The sequence below is a fragment of the Notolabrus celidotus genome, chromosome 2 (genome assembly GCF_009762535.1).
Source record: "Notolabrus celidotus isolate fNotCel1 chromosome 2, fNotCel1.pri, whole genome shotgun sequence".
NCBI lineage: Eukaryota > Metazoa > Chordata > Actinopteri > Labriformes > Labridae > Notolabrus > Notolabrus celidotus.
In genome coordinates, this window is record NC_048273.1 from 18,299,432 (window position 1) to 18,312,783 (window position 13,352).

The window sequence follows — 13,352 nt, forward strand, 5'->3', positions numbered from 1 at the left end:
TTCTTGACACGTTTTTCTTTCGTGTGTTTCAGTTGTTTTCTTTGCACTGTGGGTACCCCCCAATGCAATGAAGGAACAAACTGGAGTTTGAAAAGAAGGATGCATATCGCCAAGAGACCAAAAAGGCCAAAAAGATTACAGAGAGGGTAGCTGAGTTAATTGATTTGGACAACCAGCCCATCCCTGTGCAAGAGAATGCAGGTTTTAACCCTCAAAGACCTAGACAGCCACCAGCGGCTACTTGTTCTTAAATGTTTGATAACTTTTGAAACCCTAATCCTATCAGCAAGCTTTAAAAACTCAGTTACGGCAGACATTCTCAGCTTTCCACTGATACCACGTGTCTCATTCAGCATTTTCAAAGTAAATTCAGGAGAGTCTGGTGCCCCCAAAGATGGTCTAGGTCTTTAATGGCTAAGTTGTCTTTTGGATCTGTACATGGTAGTCATGCTGTCCTCGTCATAACATGTCAGACAGCCTCATCGGAGCTGAACAGCAAAGTTTGTGGCAACAGGTTACTTACAACTGATGTGACTGCTGTTAGTTTCAGTCCCACGTCATTCTTTACATTACAGCACCAAGTGGGTTGGTGATTCATTTTTGTGAGTGAATTTTAATGCTTAACTAAGCTATTACTCAGATCTGAATCAAACTTTGATTTTATATTTGAGTTTACAACAATGCTTACTGGGTTAAGTTAAATGGAAAAAACCTGAATTTGTTGTATACAAAAAAAATATTGGTATTGGTAGATACTCAATATTTAAAGATCAGATTGGGATCGTCGGCCAAAAAGTTGTTAGGTACATCCCTAATTTCAACTTTACTCCTGGTTGTTTTACTATGCCACTGTCTCATCTAAACAAAAAAATCTTGTGGAGTTTTATATGAGTTTAACCCTTAAAGACCAAGACTTTGGTACTTTGAAAATGCTGAATGAGACACATGTGGTATCAATGGAAAGCTGAGAATGACCGCTGTAACTGAGTTTTTAAAGCTTGTTGAAAGCGACTGTCCAGGTCTTTGAGGGTTAACTGGTGAAATACAGTTTAGTGGTCGACCAATATTGTTTTATCAATGGTCGATGCTGACAGAGAGCGAATCAGCCAATGGCCAACATGTAATACTGATATCATGTTGTTTCTTTGCATTTGATAAAAACTAACAATTTAATAATAACATCCATTTTTCTAAGCACATTACAATAAATAAACATGTTTATCGTTTATGTTTTAGATAGAGTTTTAATTAACCAGTAGAATAGAAAAATTAATTGGGTTATGCTCTAGATTTCTGAACACAACTCAAACGTATTTCATAAGCTTTGTTAAACAGCTTTATTCAATCCATCATAACATATTCTATATCAAATGAAGCCAGTAACGGTTTTAGCTGTGATATCCTATCATTAAAGCTGGGGGAGAACATTGTGATTTAAAAAACAATATGGTGATTTTGGTGGAAGCAGAATGAAGGACATAAGGGAAGTGCTACCATTTCTTTTTTTATATATAGGTTGTGTTTTCAGGCACCTTTGCCTTTATTGGTAGGACAGCTGAAGAGAGACAGGAAATCTGGGAAGCAGAGAGTAGGGGAAGACATGGAGCTAATGGTGCTACCATGAGTAAAGCCCCTATACATGGGACGTGCTCAAACCCCGAGGCCAACCGGCGCCCCATGTAACTTTCCTTGATATTTGCAACACTGATGAGGCTGTCTGTAGTGTCTGCAGATATTAATTGCTTATTTTTTTATTTGGCCTCATAAGATCAGACATTGGCTAATGCTAATGAATTATCTGACATAAAATAAGTATCTGACATAAAACAAGTCAAGGAGAAGACTATGTTGTTTCAGACTCTCAAGGACATTTAGATAGAGACCCTTTCCTGTTTTGGGACTTGCAGGGATAAGTTTTGCGACCCTTAGGTTAGCAGAGCTGAAGGACAGCACAATAAAAGACTGGATGTTAAGATAAGTTTGTGCTCTGTAGAAGACTATGTCACTGGCTCTCAGACATATAAGGGGTGCTGGTCAGCAGCATTCTGGGAGTCAGCAGATTTGCAGAGCTGTTCTCCCAAGCATTCTGCAGTGCTTGTTCGATTCTGGTTTTGATTCTTGTAATAAACGTATTACTATGCAAGCGAGCCAGTGTCACGAATATTCCGTCTGCCTCTACACATCACGGGCGGTCAAGATACAACACTAATTATTTAAAAATGCCATTATTCGACCAAGGATTAATCTGTGTATCCCTAAAACAGTTTACATCACAGCATTCTTCTTTGGCCATTGTTTTCTGGTTTTGTGTGTTTTTGACTCTTTGTTGCTTTCCTATTTGCAGCCCACTGGTTTATGCAATTCTTTTTTGCTTTTGCAGCATGTTTTTCATTTGCAGCACATTTCCATAGTCACATTTGTTTTGGACTGAATTTGCAGCATGTTTCTCCTTACAAAGATTACCCAGCCAGTCGCAGATCTGTTAGCTTTGTCTGTCACACTAAGTCAACAATATTGAAGCTGAAAGTTGAAGCTAACAAAACAGCTAAATTGTTAAAAAAACAAAGCAACAGACTTAAAGGTGCTAAAAGTACAGTCTTGTTTTCCAACGGCTGCAACTGGTTTGACCAAGAGCTTTCAAACAGCAAATGATGTATTCTAAACAACTGATGTTCCTTGACTTCTCAAGACACAAGATTATAGTTCCTCCTAAAAAGAAGTTCAATTTGACTCAAGTTAGACACACTTTTGAACCTGCACCCTTCTTGAGGACATGGATCTTCTACCAACTTTTGCAGCGAGGTGTCTCGTGAGCAACCCTGTGAGTCACAGTGACGCTGGCGCTCTGCCTCGATTCCTCAAACATGCGTGTAAAAATAGACATGGAGACAGAGTGTGATGCCCTGTGCGTCTGTGAGTATGCTCAGGCCCAGATTGGATCTCAGCCCTTGAGATTATTACTGCATAGAGGTGAAAATCAAAATGAATCACAAGCATCTGAGCCTGCTTTATTGGATATCTGAGAATCATCAGCAGCTTGTGTGTGTTAAAGGGAGCAGTATTACGTACACAAACAGAGAGGAGTGCCAGGGATGTAATCTCCATTTGAAGTGAAATTAATTCTTTTTAAGCCCAGGGAATGAAAACACTGACACTTCACAACTTTAATTCCTATTGAGAATTCAAATTTTGCTGTTATTAAAGAATAAAAGCTAGGTTTAATGGGCCTCTGCATCATTCATGGTTAAATCATTTTTCAATCATACATCACCTTAACACCTCAGCTGCCCACTTGAGCTAGGAAATTAAACCATGGGATAAATGTGGCCACAGTTCAGTCAGTCTTGTGAGTCAACAGCCCACTCTTATTTAAACCTCTTTGTAAAGTCATGGTACCAGAAGCCTGGGGATAACCTAATGCATACTAAGCTCAGTGCAAGCCCACAGTTAGTGGTTAGAATGTCTGCTTATTTCTGCCACACTTTCTCTGAAAAAATCTGCTACCATTAAAAAATGGATAAAAAAAAGAAATGTGTGGAAAATGTTTCTCTAATTGGAAATAATGTGAGCTGGACTTTAACTACACAGGGGACACCAGGGGTCATTCCCTACTTAATTTTTCATTTTCTTTTTCAAACAATGGTGCAGTTTAGTTACAGGGGGAAAAAATTGGTCTTTCTCAAGTATAAGTGGACCCAAGAGATGCATAAAAAGAATTTACAGCCTGAAATACAACCCTAATTAAATTACCATCAGTGAGTTTTAAATCCTAAGAAGCCTCTAAGTGAGATCTATGTGTGTTAAACGCATGCAGTGAGATTTCCTGCCTAATATTTTAAGTGTCCACCTGTCTGCCTAAATCCAAAAATCCAAAACCCCGTGATTTTTCCTGTTTGCCCTGATGAAACAAACTTGATTAAATCCAACAATCAATTATTTAGAAATGTACCTTCACAATGGGAAACTTCCCTCTTCAGGGGATCCCAGTGGGGATCAGAGGGGAGGAGCAGCTGTTGGTCCCCACATGGCCTGCCACTCTAAACTCAGGCAGTGGGCTTAATTAGCCCTGTCTCTTCCCTGCCAGGCCTCCACCAGCCTTCCATCGACTGCAACTGGTAAGTACGAGCAAATGCAGTTCATGTGCAGACAAGATCGGATGCTCATACTCCTACCAGGCATAAAAGAGATACATTTTTACTCTATAATAATAAAAACATGGCTTACTATTCTATCAGAAGCCCACAGCACAGTTCAGCATTTAGGCTCCAGTGTCACACACTCAGCCACAGAAACCTCTGTATGATCCCTGAATTGATCATCTCCCGTTAATTGAGCACTCAAGAGAGAAAAGCGCCTCTTACAGTGAGGTGACAGTGGCAACTTGTGCTCAAAACAAGACTGACCTTTAACAGATGTCCTGCAGAGCTTTTGTGTGCATGAGTGCTTGTTTTTCTATTTTTGTGTCGACCTATTTGAGTTTTAGACAATAAGAGCATAGACATTTGTGGGAGGAAAGGATATCTAAATATAAGGGTCATTGCCACTTTTTCAAATGACTGTCAAAGTATGAGAATATAATGATTCAATTTAAACTAAGGTTTACATTGAATTTGGGGTAAGGGCTGAAATTAAAAAAAATTGAAGGGGTTTTGCACAACAAATAAGTCAAAACTGACAATCTAATTCCCTTTTTTTAAACATGGTGATGCAGAAATTAGAAACCTGTACAGAAATTATTATTATCTAAAAAAAAAGAAGGTATTATTAAATTATATTTGTATTGTATTTTTCATTTTTAAGTAGGGAAGGAGGGACACATTATGACTTTGACAAGACTGTGCAAGTCACTGCTATCGGTCAAGGAATAGTCCAGCACATAACACCCAAAACCCTGTTTAACAATTTACACAATTGAGTTCAAGCTTGTCAATTAGTGGGATTTAGCTGTTAGGCTCAAAACTACAAGTTGTTTTCCTCAAAAGAAGCCCCAAATCCTGCTGTATGCTACCTAGCTAGCACCAAACAGCAGACGTAGTTGGCTAGCTAGCAAAGTGGAGTATTCAGCCAATTAAGAGCAAGATAATTGTTTCAAGATAAAGGATATACTGGACTAAAAGCAGCTGGTCAATACCGGACTTATTTCTCCCAAGGCGGCCAGAAACAATTCCATAGATAATATAATAATAATAAAAAAAAAAACATAAATAAATAAATAAATAATCTTGATTACCATAATTTTTTTTACTGCTGTTAGCAAGTGTTTGCTAATAAGTTGGCTATATTAAGTTAAATGTAAATGATTGTCCTGTCATGTTAACAGCTTGTTTCTGGTGCCCCCAAGTGGTCATAAAGAATGAATACTCGTTTGAGGTCAAAAGGCAAATTTTGTAAACAAGGTATACTGTGGTATTGGAACTTGACATGATTTTCTAATTTAAACTATCTTAATACTCTTTAAAGGAAGGGGGCTAAAAACTGCATTCTGACGTCAAAAGTCAACTAATTAATTTGGGTGCAGAACTATTGAAACTGTTTATCTTCCTTTCAATGTACAATGTGTGTGCTATTCTTGCTGATCAGTGTATTCCCTGTAAAGTAATCTTCACACTCCCACGTCTTTACATCTGTTGGAAAGCCCTTCTCAACACAATTCATACTGACCAGAAGACAACAACATTCAGCTCAGCATCACTCCCACAAAAACCATATTAACAAACAATATAATATAGTATGAGCCAGTGAGTAATGGCTTCTTGTAATAGCACATGACACAGCAATCAGACATCATTACATATAATTCCTGTTAATGTCTGTTAATCAGATACAGTAGAGCTCATTAGATGTAATAAGACACTCCCTCCACAACAGCACATTAACCTGGAGGTTATACAGTCTGCCTGCTTTCCTTCTGGTCACTCTAGCACACAGCATTAGGATGTAAAGCCAGCTGTATTCTTGTAGCATGGTATATGGTGTGCCTTTAGGTGCAGTCTTAGCAGCAACCAAAGAGGCATACAAAATACAATACATTAGGAAACACAAACACATTTCAACCTGTAGTTTCCTCAAATGTTGATTGAAATTCATCCTGTTTCTATTTCCAGTCCCCTTTGTGAATGTTTAAACCCAGTAAAAATAACAATAGACAGTGATCAACAATAGAAGCACACTCATCCTATCTGCTGGGTTTTTAAAATCAGCAGTAGGCCAGTCAGTCAGCCAGGAAGCTGCTGAATGGAGCAGAACAATAGCAGTGCAAGGGCCACACCTGGCCCAGACACCTGGTGAGCCTCCCAGCAGCACACACACTCAAGCCACACATGGGCATTTGCGTGTGTACATGTGCTTCTCAGAAACAGGCAGAGGGGAAACAATGAATGCCCTCTCTTTCCAGTAATAAAAAAAAATTACGAGGTTTGATTACACAGCAAGTGGTAAATAATGAAAATTAACAAATGTTATGCAACACAGTTTGGATTGTGTCACACTCCGTTAATAGCTGTGTTGATGCAGATTTGTTTAAGTTGATCAGGGTTCTTGTTGGGTAGTTAGATTGATAAATGTATCCGATATGTCCAATCAGTCAAGCAGTCCAGAATTAAAAGATATTCAGTTTACAAGAAAAAAGGGGGAAAAAGTGGAGAAGTTGGAAAGGAAACAGGAAATTTCACATTTTAGCAAAATTAAGACACAAAAATATAAGTTTCAAGAAACTTGCTTGTAAAAATGTTGTCAATGCACAAATTAATTGATCTCCCATCATTGCAGCTCTAGCTGGGTGTGGAATATTTGCTGTGCATTGCGCTCAAGGAAGGAGAGGGAGTGTAGAGACAATAGCATGACTTCATAGCCTTTTCTTGAAAGGCAGATTCAAAGAAAAACTCCATTGTGTTCCTCTAATCCACTTTGCACTAACACTTTCTACCCTGCTGCAGTGTAATTTTTGTCTCAGTGTAATATTGTTGAAACCTGAGTCACATTGATTTTTAATTTCATGGACATTTAGAGTACTGTTTAATAAGTTAGTAAATAGGCCTTATATTGCTGACTTTTAATGTTTCATCTAGCGCTTTCTCTTTCTTTCCTGATGTACAGTATAGTCTGATTCAGTTACATTTCAATCAATCAAATATTCACTTAAACAATTCCCTGACTAAACTCAGGCCTCCTGTTTGTGTGTTACAGAGAGTGTGTGCTTGTGTTGAGTGTGTGTGGTTAAATTGCTCATGTATTGTGCTCTCCATGGTGCTGAAACCCCCCACAGAGTCTCTCTTAAAGCGAAACATAACAGGGGGTTTGGCAGTTTCAGGACTATAGCCTTCTGTAAAATGTGTAGAGGACATAAATAAACACTTAGACTTGGGGCCACGCTTTATATTGTTTCCCTTTTGTTCTTTGTCATTTATTAACTCAGTTTACCCACCTTTTACTTCAACACGATCCTTACACGTCACAGGAGTGTTTTTTTTTTTTTTTGACCCGCTTCATTTGCATCATGAAGCAGAAAAGGATATGGCCACTCAATGATTTTCTTGGCGTACTTCCTGACCACATTGTCCTCGCCGAAGATGAAGAGAGACCTGTTGACGGTGAAGCAGTTCTCCCTGACCGGGATGGGGTTGTACAGGGCCATGGTACGGGCTCTCTGCGCTTTGGTCTGCTTGAAGGCTGGGGAGATGCCACCTGTGGACACGGCCGCCCCATCGCGGTTCCGGTTGCGCTCGGACCCTCCATCCCCCGAGCTCAATAAGCCCGGGACGTCGTCTCCAAACCGGGCCATTCTGTCAAAAGCAAACCACACAGGAAGGACAGGGGAGGGGGGAAAAGGAGGTTACAGTCTCCTGGAAAGCAGGGTGCGGTGCGGCTTGATGTCAGGTTAGCAAAGTGACGAAATCCCGATCAGCTTCAGTCCATCATTAGTTTTATGCGCTCAAACACCGCAAGTAGTGATCTTAAACTTCAAAATCTGTTCGGAACATTTACGGGTATAGTCCTGTTCATCGAGGGGCCAAATCACAGAAGCACGTCCTATCGTCCCTTTCAAGTGCGCTCTGCGTAAAATGGTACACAAATCCAAAAAGTACCTAAAGCTTCCTCATATCACAATCCGTGGATTCAAACAAAGCCGTGAAAAGTGATTCATTCTTGCAGCGTTGTATCCATCCAAACACTAACGGCTCCAAAAAAAAAAAAAAAAGCTGCAACAGGTCACGTCTCCAGCCATCCTCAGTCCCCTGACTGAAAAGCAGCAGAGCAGGTTGTTCCATGCATTTTAAATAATCTAGCGACAGTCCACGGTGTAAATTCAGAACACATCACTCCTTGCAGTGTCCCCTCTCCTCTTCTCTGCTGACCACCTACCACAACATGAACCTCGTCCTACTCAATGCGTAACAAGAAGAGATCGCCCGGAAAAAAAAACTTTGGCATTTTCCGCGACATTTCCCCAGGAAACAGCGAGAACAAAACAAGCTGTCAACTGCGTGTCAGAGAGCGAAAGAAAACCCCTCAGTCCTGCCGTCTGCTTTGGGATAGTGGGGGAAGTATCATCCTGTACTCTGCACGGTACGAGCAGGAGGAGAGAAGGCATCAGTGTCTCCTATTGCGACATCACACCTTTCCTAACCCCTGCCAAAGCCTACAGGCAGTTTTTACGCGCAGACTTACTTAACAAACCCTGAGTTAATGGAACAAAGGGGCAAGTTCAACAGTCATGCATTCAATTGATAAAGCCACAATGCCAATAAAAACACATCCTAATGCCCCAATCTTGAAAAGTGTTAACCATTTACAAGGACTATTTGAAAGCCTGATAACCAAATGAAAGCCTTCACCGACTTAATGCCTCTAATTAAAATTCTGCTTTACTGGAGGATTCATTGCCGTTTGAAGATGGGGCCATACTGTGATATTGGCTTTGCCTTGTGTTGTTCACCCCTGTGTGGTCACGCCTCAGTCAAGGCAAGCAAAACTGAATGCTGGTCACGCATCACATCTTGAAAAGAGAAGCATACACACCTGTTGTGAAAAAAGCTAGATACACGGGAGGACAGCAGCACACATCTCTGACTAATTACAAGGTTTAGAGCCTACTATTGTGAGACATGATAGTGAGGGGGAGAGGAGTATGCTGCTGTGAGCTGGGTGGAAGTGATAGTATCTGCTATCGTTAGGATGTGGGGTTTTTACTAAGAGGGCTTTGAGACCTGGCTTTAGGTAATATGTCTTTTTGTTTACAAAAAATACAAAAGGCAAAGAAGCAGACCTATAAAAAAAGAATAATCACTCCCCAAAAGACATAAAGCCCACTGTATTCATTTGATGGAAAGCCCTTAATCTCAAAGAGCAGCATGCTGAGAGAGTTAGTGTAAAGTGAACATTACAAGCCATCATCCTGCAATTTTTAAACCTAGTTGATAAACTGATGATGATGGAAACAGATGCATCACGTGAGAGACTTATGACAGCAACACTGATGGGTATTTAGTGATGGTGGTATGACGAAGGCAATGATCAATGGTGTGTGGCCTGCGACTCATTAGAGCTCCAACAAATGATGAGCTTTAAAAATAGAACAGATTTCTGATGTCTCCTCATTTCAACAGTAAGAGGAGATGTGCAAATGGAACCATGATAACCTGCAGCTGTAGAAAAGCAGTTGGAAAAAAACACTGTCACTGTGTGTTCTGTTGCCTCCCTCTGTGCTGCTGCAGGGAGTGAGTGATAAAAACTGTTTTGTGAAGTAGGAAACAGGTTCAGCAGCCTTAGCTCAGAGGTGAGAGGTGAAGTATGCTGACTAAGTGTGGGTAAGACTTTGGAAAACATTCTTTCTCCTGGAAAACAATCAGAGAGTGATTAGAGCCTATTTGTTGAAGAGTGTGCTTTGATTTGATCATTGTTCCCTCATTAAAAAAGTATTCTTTAATTAAACTAATTTAAACTGGATTTGAATCTAATTACCCAGAGGCATTTGTACCCTTGGTTCTATGTGGACAGAGACAATCTCTGAACACATTCCCATATATACAGGGACTGACCCCACTGGAATAAGTATATCTTAATGACACACCAATACCTTTGCACATTGCCTGTGCAAAGAATTAGAGACCCAAGGTCGGCATGATTAACATTGATTGGAATGGTCGCTGAGTGTCCTTGCCCTTAAAACGGTCTCTCCACTTGAATAACAAAGATTATGTTTTCAAAATGTACACTGTTGCATTCAGACTATCTCTCCACACACACACACACACAAAAAAACACCTTACACATTTTTGGATTAGGCTGAAAGTGTGTATCAACAACCAGTGCAGAGGTGCTCGATGTAGCTGCAAGAATGTGATATTCAATGTAAAAGCAACTTACAAGGAACAACCTGCCCCTGGCCACTGGATGTTTTACTGTTGTGTAGCAGCCTCCAGTACTCGAAGAAGGTGCCAGCAGTCACAATTAAGCATTACATCTTAAAAGACACAGATGGACATGACCCTGTATAAGAGAGAACACCCACACCCCCCATACCCAAATGGTTGAGGATGTTGTTATGACCCATTTGAAGTGGTTCCCACAACCACAAGGCCAGTGTTTTCCTGCTCAGTCATTTAGACAGCCTGGATTTGGATGCACATGGGCAACAAGGTAACAAACAGCTTGTCTTTTTCATTGAAAGCCTCTTGTCAAAGTCATAAAGCACCTTAAGTACAATTGCTGGATTTGGACCAAGCTGCAACCTCCGGTCTTGAGTAATGAAGCTAATGTGGAATCGCTTAAAACTATAATTCCTCAAGTGTCTTCTTGAGGCTGGCTCTGGAAGTACATTTTGGTCTGGGTGGCTAATTTCTGTAACTGCACACACTGTATATGGGGTGAATATTTTAATAAGTTGTTAGTTCTGACGATATCACAGTTACAAGTTTTGCATAAATTCGGGCACAGCTGACTTGACTGACAGGCGGGCACTCTGTAGCTGCTATAGGTTGAGTCCATATTCCTAATAAGATAACCGTCATCAATAGGCTTCAAAACTCTGCTTCATATATCAATGGGTGATGTTCGACACAACGTCCATGTTTTATGCAGTATATGATTTGGACACAATAATCCTGCATTATGAAACAGCAAACCACAGCCGCTCTCATGAATAGACACAGCCTAAAGCTCTAACAGCCTTTAAGCAGCTGTCTCTGCCATGAGGAATGCAACCTCATGGCGGCCTCAGGCAAATACGTATTGATCACAGACTCCCGCTACGAAGACCCTTGGTAAGGCACAAGAGCTAGATCTCATGGGATGACCATCTTCCAAGTGTGCAGTGTAAGCCTCTGAAACACAGCCCACTACTCTCACAAAGGGGAGCAGATTTCCACAACCACCTCTGGATTCAGGCTCAAACAAGACATGCATCTGCAGAGACCACCAGGTGACGCAGTACCACATACAAGACCAAGTATACCACCTTCTGGATTGACGGCTGGGGATCTCTCTCAGCAGTGAAGTACAATTAGGCAATATGTGTTGTCTTGAGATGCCAAAAAAGGTTGTCTACAGCACGGCCAAATGTCAGCAGATTCCCTGAAGTACTGTACATTCTTCTCCAAGGCATGCATCTGCTTATAAAATGTAATGTTCCTCTGTAAACCCAGGGAACATTCTACCCTCCATAGATTGGTATTCCTAAATTGTTATACTTGAGGTTGACCATGACCATTAACATTTTGCAGAAACGTTATTAGTTTCCTGATGTCTTTAGAGTAGCCTTAGATTGCTGCTTTGAGACAAGGAAACATCATATCCTTCCTGATGAGCATCCTGCCTCACCTCTAGGATGGTTGTCCTTAGTATGAGATTAATGATCTCTGAGCCATAAGTGTCTTGGTGCTAGAGACCTGTGCAGTTGAGGGAGTTCCCAACCTTGTCACATGAAGGACGCTAATCAACTATGGTTGACACCACTGGGTCTTTCTTGGAGCAAACAAAGGTCTACCTCATGGCTACCCATAATGCAAAAAAAAAAAGGTTTGATGACAGTGGCAGACTTGGGGTGATATCATGACAGGACTAAGGACAGGCCTGGAGTAGACCTTTGGTCACAACTGCCAGTTTTGACCTGTCCAGGTTGTCACAGCTGCAGATGTCACCAACATCTTTGATATAGTGTTTCCAACTGACTCTGCATCAGTGCAGTTTCTAACTCCTACTTCAACTGAGTCAGGTGGTGTTGGTAAAAAGCCATTGAGTCCTCAGTGTTGGCCATCTGGGTTTGGACGTCCATTTCACTGTACACTGGGGCAGCCAAGGCTTGGTCACAAGCAGCAACAGCCCACACCCTATTCTCTCCCAACTGTGAACCAATAACAACCACTTACAGAGCCAAGACCAGCAACCTGTATACTGGACAGTATCAAAACTGCTTTCTTTACCGTCTCCTCACACTTTGATAGAAGAGGCAACTTGAAGCTTTCAAACCCCAAAGTCATCATATAATCAGATGGGTGATGGGAACCTGATCAGAACCTAGCAGATCCATATTCAAAGCTGCAGAGCTTCACTGACAGTTCTCTGGAAGGGAGGGGACTGCTGCCCATGGTCCTTATAAACTATTACTCTTCAACACTGCTGCTTGAAGGGTAACACATGACCATTAATTGTTCAGGAGTCAAGGCTGAGAAAATCAGAACACCTACTTCTCAGACTCAGGAGGAGTGGCACAAGGTATTATATAAAATGACCAATAATTCAGCTTTGAACAGAGCTACCAAACCAAAATATGATTTACGATGACACCCTTGACTCTAAGATAAGTTACCACCATTTTTTTTAAGAGGTAACATAATGTGTTACGATGGCTTCATCAGTTTTAAGTAAACTCAACGAGGGTTCAGTCATGCAGTCATGTACTCATGAATGATCAGGTGCTTCATATTTTACTGTGTTTTATGGTATAGTTGATTATATCTTGTGTGTTTGGAGAACTTCATTTGACACCAAAGACAAGACATCAGTGTTGAAAAATATTCTCCTAGGGGTAAGATGATGAGATGTCTAGTTTGCAAAAATCCAACCAAGGAACGCAGGGTTACCAAGGTTACCTGCTGTCAGTTTGACAATCCTTGCTCTGGTAATGGGACATAATGCCACAATGCTCAGGTGGGAACAAAGATTTCAATTTAAAAATAGTTCCCATGAACGGAGACACCAAGCAGGTTTGTTATCTATAACCTAGCCATTATCTGGCTTTGCATTTATAAGTCTTCAAACTAAATCAGCTACTTGGCTTGAAGGACAAAAAAAAATGTAAATTCAAGAACCACTTGTGAAATTTCCGCACGTGTGTTTACTTGACGTCTTTGGAT

General features: G+C 40.8%; 1 protein-coding gene across 1 annotated transcript in view; it reads right to left on the reverse strand.

Moving 5' to 3' along the window:
- The window catches only part of LOC117829929 (voltage-dependent R-type calcium channel subunit alpha-1E), a 115,067-nt gene that overhangs the window by 68,259 nt on the left and 33,456 nt on the right, over positions 1 to 13,352 (reverse strand). Inside the window, exon 4 of the mRNA XM_034707749.1 lies at positions 7,515 to 7,781. Coding sequence (XP_034563640.1) covers positions 7,515 to 7,781 — 267 coding nt within the window. The remainder of the gene's footprint in view (positions 1 to 7,514; positions 7,782 to 13,352) is intronic.